Here is a 19,301-nt window from a genome sequence, read left to right on the forward strand (position 1 = left end):
GTACTTCCATAATCAATGCCACCAACCCTTTGTGTGCTATAAATGGCTCGGTTTTCGTTTGTGGAAACAACATGGCATATACGTATCTACCTACAAATTGGACAGGGCTTTGTGTTCTGGCCACTCTTCTCCCCGACATTGATATCATCCCTGGAGATGAATCTATCCCCATCCCCGCTATTGAACATTTTATTTATAGACCGAAATGAGCCATACAATTTATTCCCTTGTTGGCTGGACTAGGAATCACCACTGCTTTTACTACAGGAGCCACAGGCCTAGGAGTCTCACTAACCCAATATACTAAATTATCCAATCAACTAATCTCAGATGTACAGACCTTATCCAGTACTATACAAGATTTACAAGACCAAGTAGACTCGTTAACTGAAGTAGTTCTCCAAAATAAAAAAGGTCTAGATTTGTTAACGGCAGAACAGAGAGGGATATGTTTGGCTTTACAGGAAAAGTGCTGTTTTTACGCCAACAAATCCAGAATCGTCAGAGATAAGATAAAAACTTTGCAAGAAAAACTAGAAAAGCGCAGAAAAGGCCTGGCCGCCAATCCACTATGGACTGGACTCGATGGACTTCTCCCCTATCTCCTGCCATTTCTTGGTCCTTTACTCACCCTTCTACTTTTCCTCACTCTCGGGCCTATAATCCTTAATAAGCTTATGGCATTTGTCAGACAACAAATCGAGGCCTTCCAGGCCAAACCTATACAGGTTCATTATCATCGCCTTGAGATGACTAAAAATGGTGAGTCTTATTTACCTTAATAAGACCACCTCCCCTGTGTGCTGAACTGGACAGTCAATGACGGGTAAGAGGACACTATCTCCATCGGAGCCTAAGACAGGAGGGCCGCCCTTGCTGCTGCCTTATCCCATGACGGGCCTAGAAGGTGGGGGTGAGTTGACCCAACCTAAGACAGGCGCAGTCCCCGAGGGGTTTTCTTATCATAAAAATATAAAAAGGGGGACCTGTCCGGAGCTGCACGCCCCGGCCATAGCGAATAATAATTGAGGATTAAACGCCTGAGCTATATTCATTTCCACCCCACACCTTCTCCCTATCTTTGCCTTTTTTCCCCTGTACTAATACCTCATTAAAGATGGCGCTCTTCCTGCTTCTTCTTCACTCACTTTTCCCGCGCCCGGGAAAATTGTTACTTAATAGCGCAAGCGCAACATGACGTCAGACCGGAGAAACCGAAACTAACCTGGCCACGCCCTCGGCAATGAGATCATTTCCGCCTTAGCCCAACCCCTTCCCTTCCAAGTGTATATAAGGCAGTGCATTACCGCCATTAAACGAGACTTGATCAGAGCACTGTCTTGTCTCCATTTCTCGTGTCTTTTGTTCCCCAAATTCCCACCCCCTCTTCCAGGGCCTGCTCTGACTATCCCGCGGGCCGGGATAGTATAAACTCCACACATAAGGCCTATCAGGCCTATCTCGCAACATATCATTTAAGATTCTCATAAAATCACAATTTGATACAGGTGGTGCAATTTTATAGCATGAGCAACAATGACTTTACCAAACTACTTATTACATTCATAAAATTTAGACTTCTTAACAATTTTGATCTCTTGCAAATTATCTTAGAGTTAAGTAAGGCATGTTTAGGACCCTCAAATTGTCAGGGGTATATTAAGCTTCTTTTAGGGCCTTGCTACTCAAAATAAGGTCCGTAGAACAGTAGCAGCAGCACCTGGTGCTTAACACTGTGTTGCCCCAGAACGCATATGTTGAAGCCTAACCCCCAGTTTGATGTTATTTGGAGATGCGGCCTTTGGGAGGTAATTAGATTTAGATGAGGTTATGAGACTAGGGCCCTTGTGATGGAATTAGTGCCCTTATAAGAAGAGATGTAAGAAACCTGGCTCTCTCACTGTCTTTCCCTCTCTCTCTGCCATGTGAGGGCACAGCAAGAAGGCAGCATCTTATAAGCCAAGAAGAGATCCCTCATCAGATCCAAACCATGCTTGTCAGCCTGATCTCGAACTTCCAGCCTCAAGAACTATGAGGAGTAAATTTCTGGATTTTAAGCCACCCAGTCAGTCTATGGTATTTTGTTACGGCAGCCTAAGCTGACTAAGACACCTGGGCACCTGTTCAAAATGAAGAAACTCAGACCCTACCCCAGACCTGTTGAATCAGGATCTGTATTTCACATAATCCTCAAGTGATTTGTACACTTGCTATATGTACCACTGAAGTTTGAAAAACTCTATTTTGGGGACCTATTTCAAGACAGAGTAAAAACCCGATGAACCTTTCAATTCCAGGAAAAAGGTTGCCCAGCATCGAATTCTTCAATATGCTCCAAATCAGAAGTACACAATCTCGTATCAGTCACTGAAAATGAAATCTACAAGGTCAGTTTTCCCTGCATACGGTTTGGCTGTGCTTTCACTTTAACCTAGATTCCATCTTTGAGGCCGGAGGTACTGTGTTAAGATATAAGTAAACCGGCAGAAGACAAGAAGTCCTTCAACAAGTGTTCTTTATTACAGTAAAAACCATCCCAGACAACCCCACCCTAAAATCACACATTCGTATTTCAAAGAGAACTAACATTAACAGGAACTTGAAAGGAGCGAAAATCTTCACTAAGTTAAATCACATGTTTCCTGACTCATTTAAGTCCCCTCATGCAAATTTTTGGTTGTCACAGTATTATTGATGGACCAACAGAGCTTCAGCTTCCTCTTCAGTGGTCTTTAACTGATTTCCAAGCTCCAGAGTGACACTGTTAAGGGATTCAAGAGAAACAGCACACACCTGCACTTTTTGCCCCCTGCATCACAAGTACCTTTAATACTATCACTTTATTACTAGAGCAGTATCTAGAACTAGGTAAAGCTGTGCTTGATGTCTTCTTAGTCAGCTTTTATTAAAATAGTGTTTGTTTGTATTTATTTATTTATTTATTTATTTATTTATTTATTTATTTTTGAGACGGAGTCTTGCTCTGTTGCCCAAGCTGGAGTGCAGTGGCACAATCTCAACTCACTGCAGCCTCCACCTCCCGGGTTCAAACAATTCTCATGCCTTGACCTCCCGAGTTCCTGGAATTACAGGCGCATTCTCCCAAAATAATTTTTGTATTTATAGTAGAGACGGGGTTTCATCATGTTGGCCAGGCTGGTCTCGAACTCCTGACCTCAAATGTAAAAGACTTTTTAGAGTAGTTTTAGTTTCATGCGAAAATTGAGTGGAAGGTACAGGGATTTTTTATACATGCCCTGCCCCCACACTTACATGGACTCTCCCATTATCAACATCCCCCACTAGAGTGGTACATTTGTTAAAATTAATCACTCAAACCTCATAATTTACATTAGGCTTCACTACTGGTACTGTATATCCTATGGGTTTGGAAAAATTTATAATGTCAAGTATCCACCTTTATAGCACATATACAGTAGTTCCACTGCCCTAAAAATCCTAAAATCCTTCACTTTTAACCACATACTTACCCTAAGTGAAGCAACAACATGACCTAATTGTGCCCAAAAGCAAGAAGGGACAAGACACAACCGAACCTCATCCTCCTGATTTTTTTTTTTTTTTTTGAGACAGAGTTTCGCTCTTGTCACCCAGGCTGGAGTACAATGGCCCAGTCCTGGCTCACTGCAACCTCTGCCTCCCGGGTTCAAGTGATTCTCCTGCCTCAGCCTCCCAAGTAGCTGAGATTACAGGTGTGCGCCACCACGCCCAGCTAATTTTTGTATTATTAGTAGAGACGGGGTTTTACCATCTTGGCCAGGCTAGTCTGGAACTCCTGACCTCAGGTGATCCACCCACCTCGGCCTCCCAAAGTGCTGGGATTATAAACGTGAACCACTGCACCCAGCCATGCTCCTAATTTTTATAACCTTGTTACCAAAGTCATTCCTGTTACAGGATATCAGAGCACAGATGGCTATTTTTGAGAAGCGACATCAAAATAGTTTACATATCAGGCTCAATACCCTCATACACTGTTGGCTTCAGTCTGCCTTTTACAGATGGCATTTACCACCTCCAGGAAAACAGTGTACTTCCTTGGCTTGCCTACAACATATGACAAAATAAAATTTCCCAACTTATCTAGTAAAAGTCCCATGAGCTCCAAGGGGAGGGGGCCAATGTTTTATTTATCTTTGTATCACAATGCCTACCACACAGTAAGTGTGCCCCCAAAACTTGCTGAGATGAAATGAGAGAAGCCAATGCCTTGGCCAGGTTTCCCAACTCTAAACCAGTACCTTCTCCCTTCTACATACTTAAATGTGGCATTCACTGTTATGAGCAGGTAGGATATCATGTCTGCCCTGTCCTTTGTACCAAGCGAAATGGACCCCATTCTCAGCCTAAAAAGAAACTGGGGAACTGGACAGGGATGACTATTCTCCAAGATTTACTATGTAGGTGGTCCCTTATTATCTCTCTAGCATCTTCTATGACCTTGTGTATACTAATGCTGCAGTGGTTTTCCAAAGGCTGACTTTCCCCTACCCCAGCCTTCCTGGCAATTGGAAGAGCATTACTATCATATGCTTAAAGTATGAAAAAGCCAAGGGTTACATTAAGCAAGCTGACTTTCAATCTGTAGAAGCCATTAAGCTATCCCAAACAAACAAACAAAAAGTAACAAAAAAATTAAAATTAAAAAATAAAAAACTAATAACAAATCAGTGAGACCTTGGTCTAAAGATCTTTATATCTCCTCGTCCAGAGCCCCAGCCCCCCAGTTCCCCCTCTCAGCTGTATTTCAAAGGCAAAGGCTAAAAAACAAAAATCACACATGGGCAGCATATGTAATCACATATAATCACATATAATGTCATGAAGTGCCAGGCATGACCCTGACAATCCACCAAGCTGGGTCCCTAACTTCAGTGCTATTTGAAGTACTCCCATGGAAAACACATCCTTTCAGACAAGAGTTACAAATACTCTTTGCTGCATGGCAAATGGTCAGAATTATCACTTTTGCTTGCAGCAAACCTCTAGAGAAAATATGATCTTATCAATCAAATATTGAGGTCTGGCTTTAAATCTATGAATTCCTGGGGCCAGCATTACAGGAGGAGGTCCCTGAGGTTAACTAGGCTCCTCAAGGGTCCACCAAGGTTAGCTCAGAGAGGGCAGGACCATATCCAATATCTTTACCAGAGAAAATACTTTAGCATCAGGCTGGGAACATCATAGGCACTAAATAAAGAATAAACTTAAAAGGTGTTTACTATACTTCATTTCACTGTTGAGAACAAGAATAATTTCAGAGGCATGCTAAGGTAGAAATTTGGTCACAATGTAAGTCACAAGTTGACTCTGAAATGAACTGAAAACAGCAAGTGAAACTATTCTACAAGCCTAGTTACAAAAAGAACAGAGCTGTGAGAATGGGGATGCAGTTTCAAGGGGGAAGTATTTTTGTTTGTTTTCACATGAGAAAGACTGGAGTGTAATTTTAAAGGGAGAAGCAAGTACATGATCCCTTTCATGAGCCCCTATTGTATTGTTAGTTGTTAAGTTCATTATTCATTCAATAATTTTTTATTGAGCACCAACTATATGCGAGGAACTGGTTTCGATTCTAGGAATACTTAGATGAACAAAACGTAATCTCAAGGTAAGGGTGTTCCCCCATCTTGAGCCTTAAACAAACTCCCTAGATTTCTTGAAGAAGGAAACTCGAGCTCCTTGGAATTCAGCCAGGGTTCGTCTACACTCTGCCTGAGAACACACCATGAAGCCTTGCACTAGGGTCACCCGGCCTGTCACCCCTGTAAACTGGGTCATCCTCCAGGATGGAGCCTCTCTTGCCTTTGCATCCCCAGAGCCTGGCAGAGTATGAGGCAGGGGAGAAGAGGAGGAAATCTAGTGAATAGGCCATCTCCATACAGAAATGCTTGTTTTTAACCTTGGTAGGCTGTTTACACGTGAAGCATCTTGCCCAAAGTCCCAGAGGTCAGGTCCAGGTAAGACTGGGAGAAGGGCCCCAATCTCTTGAGGATGATTTTAGTGCCTGATTACATGCATTACAGTGACAACGGAGCAATGAGCTCTCTACATATTTAGAACTAAGACACATACTTCAGAAACTTGTCTCAATGAATTGTGATGAGTTGTCACCATTGACTGAAATCTCAACTATCCCCTGAAATTCCTATGGCACTTTCTGTTTTAGAAAGACGTTTTAAGGCCGGGCGCGGTGGCTGTAATCCCAGCACTTTGGGAGGCCGAGACGGGCGGATCACGAGGGCAGGAGACCGAGACCATCCTGGCTAACACGGTGAAACCCCGCCTCTACTAAAAAATACAAAAAACTAGCCGGGCAAGGTGGCGGGCGCCTGTAGTCCCAGCTACTCGGGAGGCTGAGGCAGGAGAATGGCGTAAACCCGGGGGGCGGAGCTTGCAGTGAGCTGAGATCCGGCCACTGCACTCCAGCCCGGGCGACAGAGCGAGACTCCGTCTCAAAAAAAAAAAAAAAAAGACGTTTTAGAAACCCACTCCTGTCCTAGAGGCCATACAGATACAAGCTTGCTCAGGACAGTGGACCCAGGAAATAATCTTTCTTTCTCTATCCTGACAACTACACCAGGAAGTGGTTGAGTCCTCATATTCTTGTTTTTCTCTCTTTAGAATCAGGATTCGGAATAAGCAATTTCCTTTTTCATTTTCCCATTTCTCTCCAACACACCCTGAAGGCCTGTAGAGCAATGACGGGCTCACACTGCCCCCTCCTGCCCATTCCCTCCCTAACAAGGAGTATATATTCATTCTCCCCTGGCCCTCTTTTGCTCCCATTCCTGTAAAGAAAGAAAAGCAACAGAATGCCCCCACAAAAGTCAAATGTCTTTATTTTATATAAAAAAAATTTGTACAGTTTTAGTTCCTATGTTTAAGAAAAAAACCCTAAAATTGCCATAATGTTTAGATCCACTGCAAACTGTAGAAACAAGCTTTTTATATATTAAAAAAAAATTTACATTTTACAATTTTCTACATGCATGCACAAGGTCTCAGCTCTGTAACCCCCCCCCAAAAAAAGAAAAAAAATCTAGATCCAACAGTGGAAAATTCTACATTTACAATCTCACTTGGAAGGGACTCAAAAAGCCCCCTTCCTTTTGCGCACAGAAGAACAAATCACAACAATCACACACCAGGACTGAATCCATCAGCAGATACTGCCCCGTGGGAAGGGCAGAGGAAGGAGAAGACAGACAGACTGACAGACACCACAGAGGAACAGGGGAGTTCGCCTGGGAAAGAAGAGAAGTACAAACCCTGGGGAAAAGATGTGTCAAATGAGAAAGTTCCGGAGAGCCCGATGTCTCATCAAAGGTGTTACATCAGGGTTTGCCATTGGAATATTGAGTGGAGATGGGAAAGAGAAAAGCAAAGGACTGAAATGGGAGGGGAAGAGGAAGAAAAGATGAGAGACAAGAGGGAAATAAACGAGAAAAAAAGAGAGCACAAAGACTAGTTTAGGAGAAAGGACCAATGAGGACAGTGGCAGAGTGGCGAGGTAGGTGAAGGACTGAGGCACAGCGTCCTGGTGTGGAGGGAGGAAGGGCAAGCGTTCCGAGGTGGTGAAAAGGAAGGCCTGCTAGGCACGGTGGGGATGAGCGAGGATGCCATGAGTCACACAAAAGAGAGTACTGGAGAGGCCCAGCCACACCAGCCCTATGGTGTCTAGGGGGTAAGAGGTGGGCACACCCCCACAGCAGGAGAATGAGCAGATCCAGCGCATGATGGGACAGACACAGTGGGGAAACTGCTCAGAGGGACTGAGTCAGCCGCACACCCCACAGCAGTTTACAGCATGGAGACAACTTCCCACAGAGGAGAAGCAGAGGACAAACACATGGCCATACGTCTGACAATTCATCCTGACATTTTAAAAAACAAAAGTAATAATAATAATAATAACAACAATGAAAGAAGACAAAGATACCACAGTTCTGACGCAAAAGACCAAAATGTTACCATTCTCAGGCACAGCCCTTAGTGCTTAGAGAGAGAGTTGGAGGAGAAAATTCTTTTTTTCAGGAAAGGGGAATGAAAAAAAATCACAGTGATTAAAAACATGGCAGGATCTTAAAATAAACACTCCCCTGCCCCTAACCTAGGACAGCAACTAAGATCCCAAATCCTTTCCCTCTCTCCAACCCCAATCTGCTCCTCAGACCACACCACACTCCATCCTGCCCCCAAAGGCAATGACCCCAGTCACCATCCAGGCCCTGTTTTCCAGGATAGTGAGGTATTTATGTGACTAAGAAGGGACTCCTCTGACACAAGGATTTTGAAGAGAAGAAAAGAGACAGACCCCCAGAACAGGACGTATTTCATACAGGCCTATCTCGTAACCCTGGCCCCAGCCAGAGGCCATGCCTAAGTGAGCTCCACGACCCACCCCTTTGGGGGCAAGGTAGGCATTGGCCAATGAGCCCCTCTCTGGCATGTGGTGGGTGAACAGGTGAACTTTTGCAGAAAGGACAGCAGGAGAAACCCCGATCACTAGGCTCCATCATTCCCAGGGCTGGCACTACACAGAGAGGGGGCCTCCCAGGTGAGACCCTGAGGATCTTATCCCAGGATGTGCTCTGCAAGGTAAGTACCGACGAGTCTTCCAGGGAAAAGAAGGGCCTACAAAGGGACACTGTGAGTTACTCAGAGGAATGGCCTAGTCATTGCAGCCATTGGAAAGGTCCTCCATGTGGATCCTGGCTAGATGTATATGGGTACTTCCTAATTCTGTTTTCCTTGGCAAAAATGTCTGAGTCAAAGGCTCAGATTTATATTGAAAAGATTTACTAGAGGACCAGCAAATTTTGCTCAAAATGAGATCTAAATTATCAAGAATTTGGATTTGGTGCAAAGACTATGGAAGCTAAAATGGGGTGAGGGGTGAAGTACCTACAAAAGGCAGTGATCCTTGTCCCTCAACCCAGTACAGAGGGAGCCCAGAGCTCAGAGAATCAGGCAGGGAGAAAAGGGGTAGGGACCCTGGAAGGCCAAGGAAACCAGACCCCTGAGGCAAAGAACTGGACTTAAGGCAGGGGATGAGGAGGAGCTGCCAGCTCTTCCCCAAAAGAGATGAGGCAACAGGTCTCTGGAGTTGAGAGAAGACAGCAGGACAGGGGTGGCTGATGACAAAAATAAAAACATTTGTCTAAGACCACCGGGGCCGGGTCAGGGTCTGCAAGCCACTAAGTCTGTACAGGACTTACCATCCTTCACTGGGAAGAGCAGGGAGGAAAGTGAGGGTAGGGTCAGGGAGCAGGAGTCAATGATGGGGGTCTCTCCAAACCCTCAGGGATCTATTCAGCCCTCCTCCTCAGGGACTGCCTAGGAAAGACACATTGGAAGAAAGGTACCTTCCCCCAAGTCCCTGGAAAAGTGGTCACAGACAGTTTCCACTTGTTTGCCTATGGTCACGTGGCCATACAAACCAAAAACATGAGGTGGAGATTTCTGGGAAAAGGATGGGATCCTTCTTTGCTCTAAATATATGTGGAAGCAAATGCTCCTGGCAAGGAGATTCCTAACTCAGACTGTGTGGCAGGAGTATCCCTGCCCCAGAACCCAGGGTTTGTTGTGGCTGGTGTGAGGGACAGGAGGGCTAGTTGCTGCCCTGGAGGAATTTGGCACTGTGGCTCTCTGGAGTCATGACCATGTGCCCCAGAGAAACCCTGCTGGGGCCACTGAAGAGAAATGCTACAAGAACTTGGGTTTGTGAGTCGAGGCTCAGGAGGGGAAGGTACAATTAGCAGGGTCCTGTGCCCTTTCAGGAGAGACTGCAATCTGGGAAAAGACTAGGTAGGGAAAGAAGAGGGAGAGAGGCACTGATTCCTGCAGCGCCTAGAGTAATACAAAAGTTGTTGGGGGCAGGGGGGAGGGGTCCTTCCCAGGTACTGTTGACAGCAGGATGGTCCAGGTTCACATGGGGTAAAATAAGGAAGAGGCGAGAGAAGGTGGGGGTAAGTTAATTCAAGTAAAAAAAAACAAAAACAAAAAAAAACAAAAAAAAAACAAGAGCAAGAAGAAGAAGGGTGGCAGGAATGTGGCTGGGCCTGAGAACCAAGCCCCTTCCTACTCCCTCAGGAGCCCTCCAGAGTCTCCCACTCCCCCCTGCTGTTGCACAGTCACACTGAGGTCTCAGACTGCAGCCTCATGACAAACTTGTGCGACTTGGGATCCACAAATTCCTCGGAGAGTTTGAAGAATGGGACCTTCTTAGTGCTGACCACCAGGCTGAAGTCCTGGCGTTTTAAGAGGAAAACGATGCCATCCTTAAGCCCGTTGGTCACCGGCTCCTCGCTCACCAGTGTCCACTGTTTGGCCAGCCAGCGTTCCTTGTGGTACTGGATGGTAGGTCCAGCCGCCAAGTATCGCTCCAAGAAGGCCTGAAGAGAAAAGAAGGGGCTGAATACAAATCTCTGTCGCCTACGCACTATCCTTCATCCCCTGGGGCATAGTTTCCAAAGACAACAAGGACGTCCCTGAGCTCACTCTATGCATATGAACTAGAACTTCAGAATGTTACAGCAGGAAGGGGCCTGAGATCATCTGCTTCAGACCCTCATTTTATAAATGAGGAAGCTGGAGTGCACAAGGGGATGTGGCTCATCAGGTAGGACTGAACTTGGCTCCCCTGACCCCCATCTGCTGCTCTTCTCCCTGCACCAGGCTGTGACCTGGGTAAGCCCTCCCTCATTCTTCCTTCCTTCCCACACAGCTTATATGATTAATGCCAAGCAGGTTTTGTTTTTTGGCACCAGGAGGGAGCCAGAGGTGTCAAGGTTAAAGTGCAACATCTTTAGTTACCTGCTCACCAAGGGTGGCTCACGGAAAGCAATTCTTGGAAGCTGGCAATAGAGTTAAGGGTGGGCAATGGCTCAAAATGACACAAAGCCAAGACCAGCTAGTGGAGGCGAAGAGGGTAATGGGGGTAAAGGTGGGCCTTTGGATCTGGTAATTCCAGAGCCCTCATAGAGATTAGAACTAAGTCTCAGCCATCCCCAAAAATGGTCCTGAGGACTCCCTTCTCCTCATCCACCTAAAGACTTCACCCCACACAGATGGGGCAGGTGGAATAGGAATGAGAGAGAAGATTATAAAGAGGAGGTGATGAGGAGAGAGAAATGAGGTGAACAGTGAGGAAAGTAGTGAGAGAATCAGGGAAAATGAATGTGGGAAAGAAGAGGAGCTGGGGAAGGAGGAAGGATGCTGGCAGCAGGGCAGGCCTACCTTGGGCGTCATGTCATGCGTGATGCAGAATTCGAGGTGCTGCAGGATGCTCTCCATGGTGTGGTAGGGTTGCTGCTTGGTGGTCCGAAGGTACTTCTGCATGGCACGGGCCATGGATGCGAAGATGGCTTGGGCTGCCTCCCGGGGGTCCATCACTTCCCTGGGGTTCTTCTGCTCCTCTTCCTGCAGCCGCTTAATGTGAGTGAAGGCCTCTTCCACTGCCACTACAAGCCTAGGGGACAGGAGGGGACTGGGCCAGATGCCCACCTCTCTTTCCACCACCCCACCCCTCTCCCCTAGCTCCAACACTCCAGCTGCCTGAATGAGGTCAGGCCTTTGTGCTCACCCAAAGCAATACAAAGCCAGGGGCAATCGTGCCTTTCTCCCACTGGGAACAGTAAACAGTCAGAGTTCATTGGGCCCAACCCAGGGATTCAGAGGGCAAACCTAGTGTCAAACCCCAGAGAGACAACTGGGAACTGTGCTATAGGAAAGACAAAGCATTCCATCCAACTTTAAGGAAAACCTTCTTAAATAAGACCCCCAAATCATATTTCACTGGGTCAACAATTAATAGATATGACTACATCAAAAAGACAGATTTCTATTCAACCATGATCGCATGGGCAACATTAACTGACATCTGATGGAGCTGGGGAAAATATACGCATCTAAAACCAACAAGGGATTCATATCTAGAACATGCAAAGAATTTGCTACAATTTCTATCAAGAAGAAAAAGGCAGGAAGCCTAGAGAAAAAAGGGCAAAGGAGGTGAACAGAAAATTCACAAGAGGACTGAAAGGCTAAAGAATATACGAAGTAGTTACTGGCCAGCAATTAGAGAGATGCAAATGAAAATGTTAGTAAAATACTACTTTTCCATCAAAATGGAAAAAAGAAAGAAGTAACTATAAACCAAATATTGGATAGGATGTTGGGAGTATTCCACGAACTACCGTGCAGCAAAAAGATGCAACAAACTAGATGTACAGGCAACTTGGATGAATCTCAAAAACTCAGTGTTAAGGAGGAAGCAGGAAAAAGAAGTCCATTTACATTAAAAGCATACAGATGGCCGGGCGCGGTGACTCATGACTGTGATCCCAGCACTTTGGGGTCAGGAGTTCGAGACCAGCCTGGCCAACATGGCGAAACCCCATCTCTACTAAAAATACAAAAATTAGATGGGCATGGTGGCGCACATCTGTAATCCCAGCTACTGGTGAGGCTAAGGCAGGAGAATTACTTGAACCCAGGAGGCGGAGGTTGCAGTGAGTCGAGATCACGCCACTGCACTCCAACCTGGGCGACAGAGCAAGACTTCGTCTCAAAAAAAAAAAAAAAAAAGCATACAGACACACACACCAACACCAACAAAGATCACTACACTAACACTAACTTTGCACAAGGATACATATGGGTTTTAAGGAAATCAAACACACTCAACTGGATGCCTCAAATGTGGGGCTGGAGTGAAAGTGGGAACTGGAGGAAAAGAGAAAACAGAACAAAGAACCATGAAAAACCCTATAATGACAATATGTTAGAAGCTGAAAAGAGCCATTAATCCAATTATCTGCACTTCAAGTCCAAAAACCAAAGTAAAAGCCCCCTGGCCTAAGAGCAGGACCAGCCTGAAGTGACAGGACAAAGAAAGAAAGTGAGGCCTGTTATGCAGAAACCCAGGAACCCAGGAACTTGAGTCATTTCAGATGGGACTCTGGGTATGTAGGTGTGGATCTGTGTATGTCTATCATTTCTTTCTTTATTCTCTTGCTTCCCCTACATTTCTCAGTAAATTCCCTTTGAGAAGATCCTTTTATCTCAGGTAAACAAAGGAAAAAGTTTGCTCCTGGTTACAAGCAAGGTAATGGGGAAAGGAAAGAGTCCTCTATGTGCCAAAAATGGTGGTGGCAGCACAGGAGACTGGATGACCCTGGTCAGAGCAGAAGGTAAAGGGGTAGGGACATCACTGGTTTCCTTCCCATGAGGGCCATTTCCAAGACAATTAGAGAGAGGTTGGAATGCCACAGAAATGGCGTTGGTGATCTTTGTTCTACTACAGGGGATGCCAGCCTCATATAAGAACAAAGTAAGGGCTACCTCTTGCCCTTGAAACCTGGAGATGGTGTGGGAGATGGGGCGGAGGGCAGGTGTGTAGTCAAGTCCCAAGGCACTCTGCTCCTCCCTCAGGGAACTCCCGACAGACCAAGATGGAACCCGGCAGAGTAGGCACCAAGTAAGATTCTTCAGAGTTGACTAAATTCACGTAATAATATGAATAGGGAAAGGGAGAAGCGAGGATGGCATTTAAGAATTTACCAAAATATAGGCACTAAAACCTCATTTTTTGAAGGCAACAAAAGCACCATCTGGTGAGTCCCCTCAAGATCTCCTGGTAGGCGGGCTAGTCTAGCCTGAGTCCGTGCTGTTGCAGGTAAAGCTCACATCCCTTTATTGGGTCCCTACCCCACTGTGGCAGGCAGAATTCAAAGATACCCTCCACTTCTACCAGACTCCCATCCCCTCATTAGACAACAATCTTGGTACATTTCGCAGATGTAATTAATGTGCCAAGTCAGTGGCCTTAAAAGAAGACTGTCCTGTTGGGCCTGATCTAATCACATGAGCTCTTTAAAAATCAGAGTTGGGCTGGGCGTGGTGGCTCACACCTGTAATCACAGCACTTTGGGAGGCTGAGGCAGGTGGATCATGAGGTCAGGAGTTCAAGACCAGCCTGGCCAGCATAGTGAAAGCCCATCTCTACTAAAAATACCAAAAAAAAAAAAAAAAAAAAAAAAAAAATCAGAGTTATCTCCAGCTGGTGGCAGAAGTTAGAGACCTGTTTCTGCTGGGAAAAAAAGTGCACTGCCATCTTGTAAACTGCCTATGGGGCTATGTGACAAGGAACGGAATTCTCCCCGTAATAATGAGCTTGAAAGAGAAAGCATAGGCTCAGATGAGAGTCCTCTTGATTTCAGCCTGTGAGGCCTGAGCACAGCCTCCAGCCAGCCTACACCTGACCCACGGAACTGGGAGATAATAAATGTGTGCTGTTTCACAGCTGCTAAGTTGATGGTAATCTGTTAGGGCAGCAATGGAAAGCAAACACACCCCCCACTCATGTCATCATTGCTCTATATTTCCAGCAGTTATAGAAGTTCCTTGGTCTTCCTCTCCCCATTCACCCAACAAGCACCTCCCCTCCTCTTCTCCCCCAGGGACCCACCTGGCCCTCCTCTTGCGCACCCTTCGCTCATGCTCAGCCTCCTCATAGTAGTACTCATTGTGACTGTTGTCCCGCCTCCGAGCTGCCGCTGCGATCACAGCCCGAGACTGGCCAGTGGAGTTGTTGGTGCTGTTTTCTGCACAAGAACAGGATAGAGGAGATGGTCACATCAGAGTGTGGCCTCTCTTCCCACTCCAGGAGCTCTGGAGACAGCAGCCTGACATGTCCAGAAGAAGCTGTTCCCACCACCCAGCAATACCTCCTAATCCCAACCCTCCTGGCCACCTCTGGGAGGGGCCACAGGAAAGCAAAAAGGAAGGCACTGGAAAGCGCAGGAGTCCTGCAGGGGTTCCTCCCCAGTGCAGGGGGTTCCGCAGCTCCGAGAGCTGAAGGGCTTAGACCAGGGCTGATGAGAGATACTGAGGAGCCAGATCAGGGGACACGCCATAGCATAAAGGGACAGCAAGTAGGATGAGCAGCTCAGCCACCTGGAGTCAAGGGAAGTGACTGAGCAGAAGCGGATGGAACATAGGCTAAGGAAAGGAAAAAGCAAGGGACGAAGGGTAAGAGAGAGGCGGGAACTTGGAGTCCTGCTTGGGAAGAGACAGGGAAGGGCAGAGGAGCAGGGCTGCTCACCCTCTCCGAGGGAATACACCTTGAAGCCAGACACTTTCTTGGCCAGGACGGACTTGGGCAGGTTGAGGAGGGCAGGGTTGTAGACAGGGAAGTCATGGTAATACTTCTCCAGGATCCACACTGCCACGCGCTGGATGCTGTGGGGGAGACGGCAGGAGGGAGCGGAGAAGGGACAGACAAGGGGCACAGGGGAAGGGACACATTAGGGCAGGTTGGCAGGGCAGGAGAGGACACAGGACAGGGACAAGCTGCTTCCAAGAAGCCCGACTCTGGGCCTGAGGTCTACTTACCAGGCTCCCAAGCCTTCCCCAGGGCTGGGCCTTCCAGTCCCTCCCCGCCATGCCAAAGCCCAGCAGAGAAAGGGCATTGGGCCTGGGTCCCCAGTCAAAGATCATCTCATCCCCATCCGGCATTCCCCCAAGATTCTCTACAGGACCAAGGATGTGCCACTGATACTCTGTGTGGCCTCGAGGGGTAGCTTGTTTACTGGCAGCTGAGGAACTCTCCTCCTTATCTCTTTCTCTGGGGATCCCTCCTCTGGCCAGGTCACTTCACAGGCCACTGAGTGCTCACAAGAAGCTGTGCCTCCCAGAAAGAGTGGGGATTCCACTAGAGAGGGGATTCCAAAAAGCCCGTTTGTGCACCCCCCCCAATATTTCTTCCCTTTGGTTCATCCCCCTCTAATATTCCCTACCTCTAAATGCCTGTTCATTCCCAATTCATAACTCCCAACTGATCTTGCCCCACAACGTGTACATGAACTTGCCCATCAAGCAGCAAACATTGGTGAAAACCTACTTGGTGCAAAGTACTCAACTGCCTCCCACATAGCCCTCCAAGCCCATCACCTCCAGCCCACCATCACACCCTCCCACCCTAGCAGTCACTCCACATCCTCCCATGCCCTTTCCCTCCCAACCCTTCTCCAGCCGTGGGCTAGTACCTGAGATGGCCAACGTTGTAGAAGCGGCTGGCGCCGTCGGTGGAGCGCACGACCTTGAGCGTGAACTGAGGCTGGAGCTGGCGCAGCTCCAGCAGGACCACGGCCAGGTAGTGTACGAAAAGAAGGGCGTCCACCAGCGACACGGCGAACTGCACCACGCCCTGGTAGCTGCGCTCCCGAGCATCCAGGATGCGCACACCATAGAAGAGCCAGTAGGAGACCACGAGCAGGAAAACCAGCACCATGAGTAGGGCGCGCAGCACAAAGACGCGGGGCAGCGAGGCCTTGGGCCGGCGGAAGAACAGAGCCCAGCTGCCCAGCAGCAGGATGAGCAGCTTGAAGGCCACAGAGATGAAGAGGCCCTCGCAGGCCGTCCCGCAAGGCTCCAGCTCCTCCCGCCACAGCAGTGGGGGCAGCAGCAGGAAGGCCAGCGGCGTGAGGAAAGACAGCAGCGCCAGGGTGGCCCCTGCCGCCACACCCAGGTGACGGGAGCAGTCCAGAGGGACACTGTCCTCCATGTCCTTGGCGATGCGCGTGAGGTCATCGTGGGAGATGCTGTGCTCTGAGGTGCCCGTTACTACTGTCGTCGTTTCCCCCCAGTTGTCATCCTACAGGCAGAAGGGGGCCAGCCACACAATAAGGAGGAAAGGGTAAGAAGAGGAAGAGGAGATGAACAGGAGAAAGGGTGAGGGGAGAGGAGGCAGAGAGGAACACATGGGAAAGGAGAAGGCAGAAAGAAGAGAGGGTAATCAACAAATACGCAACCATCAAAGTATTTACTGAGCTCCACTGTGTGTCCAAGTCTGGCCTCTGCAGATGGCCAAGTCCAAGACCCGAGCCCTCGGGGAGCTGGACACTGGTCAGTGAGAGAGGAAAAAACCACACATGCGGCAATGACCCTCAGAGCAGACAGCACAGGACAAATACTGAAGGAGCTGCTCAGGCAGTGACTGGGATCCGAGGGCAAACTCGCCAAGCAAAGCAGGCAGGTGGGACCTGAGCTGATCCTTGGGGGAGGGGAGCTCCCAGGAAGATGTTCCCAATCCCAGATGCACACATTAGAACACTTAATGGAGGTCGGAAAATAATACTAATTACTGGGGAATACGATCTGCTTGTGAACCTTTTCAAAAAAAAAAAAAAAACTCCCCAGATGATTGTAGTGGTCATCCAAGATTGAGAATCGCTGAACTAAATGATCTCTAAGGGCTGGATGGCTACTCAAAATGTGATCTGTGGACCAGCAGTGTGGACATCACCTGGGAGCTGGTTAGAAAGGCGGAACCTCAGGCCCACCGCACGTTTACTGAACCAGAATCTGCATTTTAACAAGATCCACATGAATCACTCAAACATTAACATTAATTCTGGAAGTCCTGCTGAACACAGTGGCTCATGCCTGTAATCCCAGCACTTTGGGAGGCCAAGGTGGGCAGATGACCTGAGGTCAGGAGTTTGAGACCAGGCTGACCAACATGGAGAAACCCTGTCTCTACTAAAAATTTAAAAAAAAAAAAAATTAGCCGGGCATGGTGGCACGTGCCTGTGGCTACTCGGGAGGCTGATGTGGGAGAATCGCTTGAACCCAGGAAGCGGAGGTTGCAGTGAGCCAAGATCGCACCATTGCACTCCAGCCTGGGCAACAAGAGCAAAACTCCATCTCAAAAAAAAAAAAAAAAAAAATTATGGAAGCCCTATCTAAGTTCTTTCCAGCATGCCATGATTTCAGCAGAAGCTAGAGGAGGAGCCTCCAGGGTAGGAATGGCATGAACTGAGGCACCCAAGGGCTATGAGAGCAGAGGATCCATGTGCAGAAGCACAGCAAGGTGCAACCAGGAAGGTGAGGCAGAGAACAGCCAGGCGGGGCTTGTGCAGGCCATGCTGCAGTGCTGGGCTAGGCAATAAGCACCTATTATCCAGGCATGGAGAGCCACTGAAGGTTTCCAACTAAGGGAGTAACCTGACCAAAGCAGCACAGAGAAGAAGAGAAGACTCCAGGGGTAAAGGGGTGAAGGTGTGAAGGACACTGTGCAGACTCAAGGCCACCCTGGGTCTCTGGGTCTCTGGTTTGCAAGGCCACCTCTGCTGGGCCATCTAAATGCCTATCCCTAGAGGCAAGAAGGTGGCCAGGATGAGGTCCCCAGGTGCCCCTCTAAGTGTGGTCTGCTCAAGCTGTTTCTCTGCAGTGGCTGGAGGTCATCCCACAGAGGAGTCCCAAGACCACCAGCCACCTTCAGCACCCACAGCCTTCACTCCTGAGACAGCCTGGGGATATGGAATCACATCCTGACACTTAGAAGTTTCAGATTACAGGATGAAGGCAGCCCGACAGCACCAGTGATTAGGGAGGCTGAGGAACCTCCCCTCCACAGGATGGGGAACGAGTCTGATGTGAAGATAGAAAGCGGATGCACTGACTGCTTTCAGCTCAAGGCCCTGGGTCTGTTCCCTGCCCTCTGACCCCCAGACATACTGCCCACCCCCTCCAAGGACCAATGGCTTGGGATCTCCTCCCCAACAGCAGGAGAGCTGGTCGTGCCTCAGGGTCACTTCAAGAACTCAGGAGACCAGGCCCCAGGGAGAAGGGATTGGCAGAGAGGGAAAAAGAACATTTCCTTCAGGTATTGACCTGCTCCCAAGGCCCAGGAATTCCTAATGTCAGTCACAAGGATTTCTTCTGAGGAAAAAGGAGCTGGGAATCTCCAGCCCCCAGAGATGCTCCCAAGAGGAATGAGTCTTGGGCAACCTCAGTGTTACCTCGAATCCTGCCTCTGCCCTATTCCAGGACTGTGTTCTGTCCACTGTCCTCCCTACCAGGTGAGCACAGCGGGCAACAGAGGTTAGAATAGAAAACCTGCTCCCCCCTGTCCTGGAGAACTCTCTCCGGGGGTCTCTGCTCCATCCCTCAGCCTCACTTCTTCTCCCTCAGGCTTTCTTCATCTACTCTTCCCATACTCCTTTCCCAAGACCTAGGTGACGCCATTCTACAGGCTGACACCAGAGGGCACAGAGCGCCCACACCTTGAGGCTCCAGGAAAACTCAGCTTTGCTCACACACAACCCAGGCCCAGCCACCACCACCGCCCTCCTGCTCCAGACTCCCAGCGGGCCTGACCGGCTGGCAGCAGCTGCAGAGGAGCTGGGCAATTTCCCATCACACAGCCCAGGTCACCCCCCCCCACGCCTCTGGAGATAAGGAAGGAGAGGCTGCTGCTTCCAGAGGGATCT

The 19,301-nt window shown here is 48.2% G+C and overlaps 1 protein-coding gene across 5 annotated transcripts in view; it reads right to left on the minus strand.

Moving 5' to 3' along the window:
* Positions 1-6,845: 6,845 nt before the first annotated feature.
* The window catches only part of LOC105498176 (VANGL planar cell polarity protein 2), a 28,336-nt gene continuing 15,880 nt past the window's right edge, over positions 6,846-19,301 (minus strand). For all 5 annotated transcript variants that reach the window (XM_011770082.3, XM_024798083.2, XM_024798081.2 and 2 more), the window contains 5 exons: positions 16,074-16,681; positions 15,131-15,267; positions 14,495-14,630; positions 11,263-11,494; positions 6,846-10,418 (listed from right to left, as the gene is read on the minus strand). In XM_011770082.3, the coding sequence (XP_011768384.1) occupies positions 10,158-10,418; positions 11,263-11,494; positions 14,495-14,630; positions 15,131-15,267; positions 16,074-16,681 (1,374 nt within the window). In that variant the 3' untranslated portion in view covers positions 6,846-10,157. The remainder of the gene's footprint in view (positions 10,419-11,262; positions 11,495-14,494; positions 14,631-15,130; positions 15,268-16,073; positions 16,682-19,301) is intronic.

Source organism: Macaca nemestrina, chromosome 1, assembly GCF_043159975.1.
Source record: "Macaca nemestrina isolate mMacNem1 chromosome 1, mMacNem.hap1, whole genome shotgun sequence".
NCBI classification, from domain to species: Eukaryota; Metazoa; Chordata; class Mammalia; order Primates; family Cercopithecidae; genus Macaca; species Macaca nemestrina.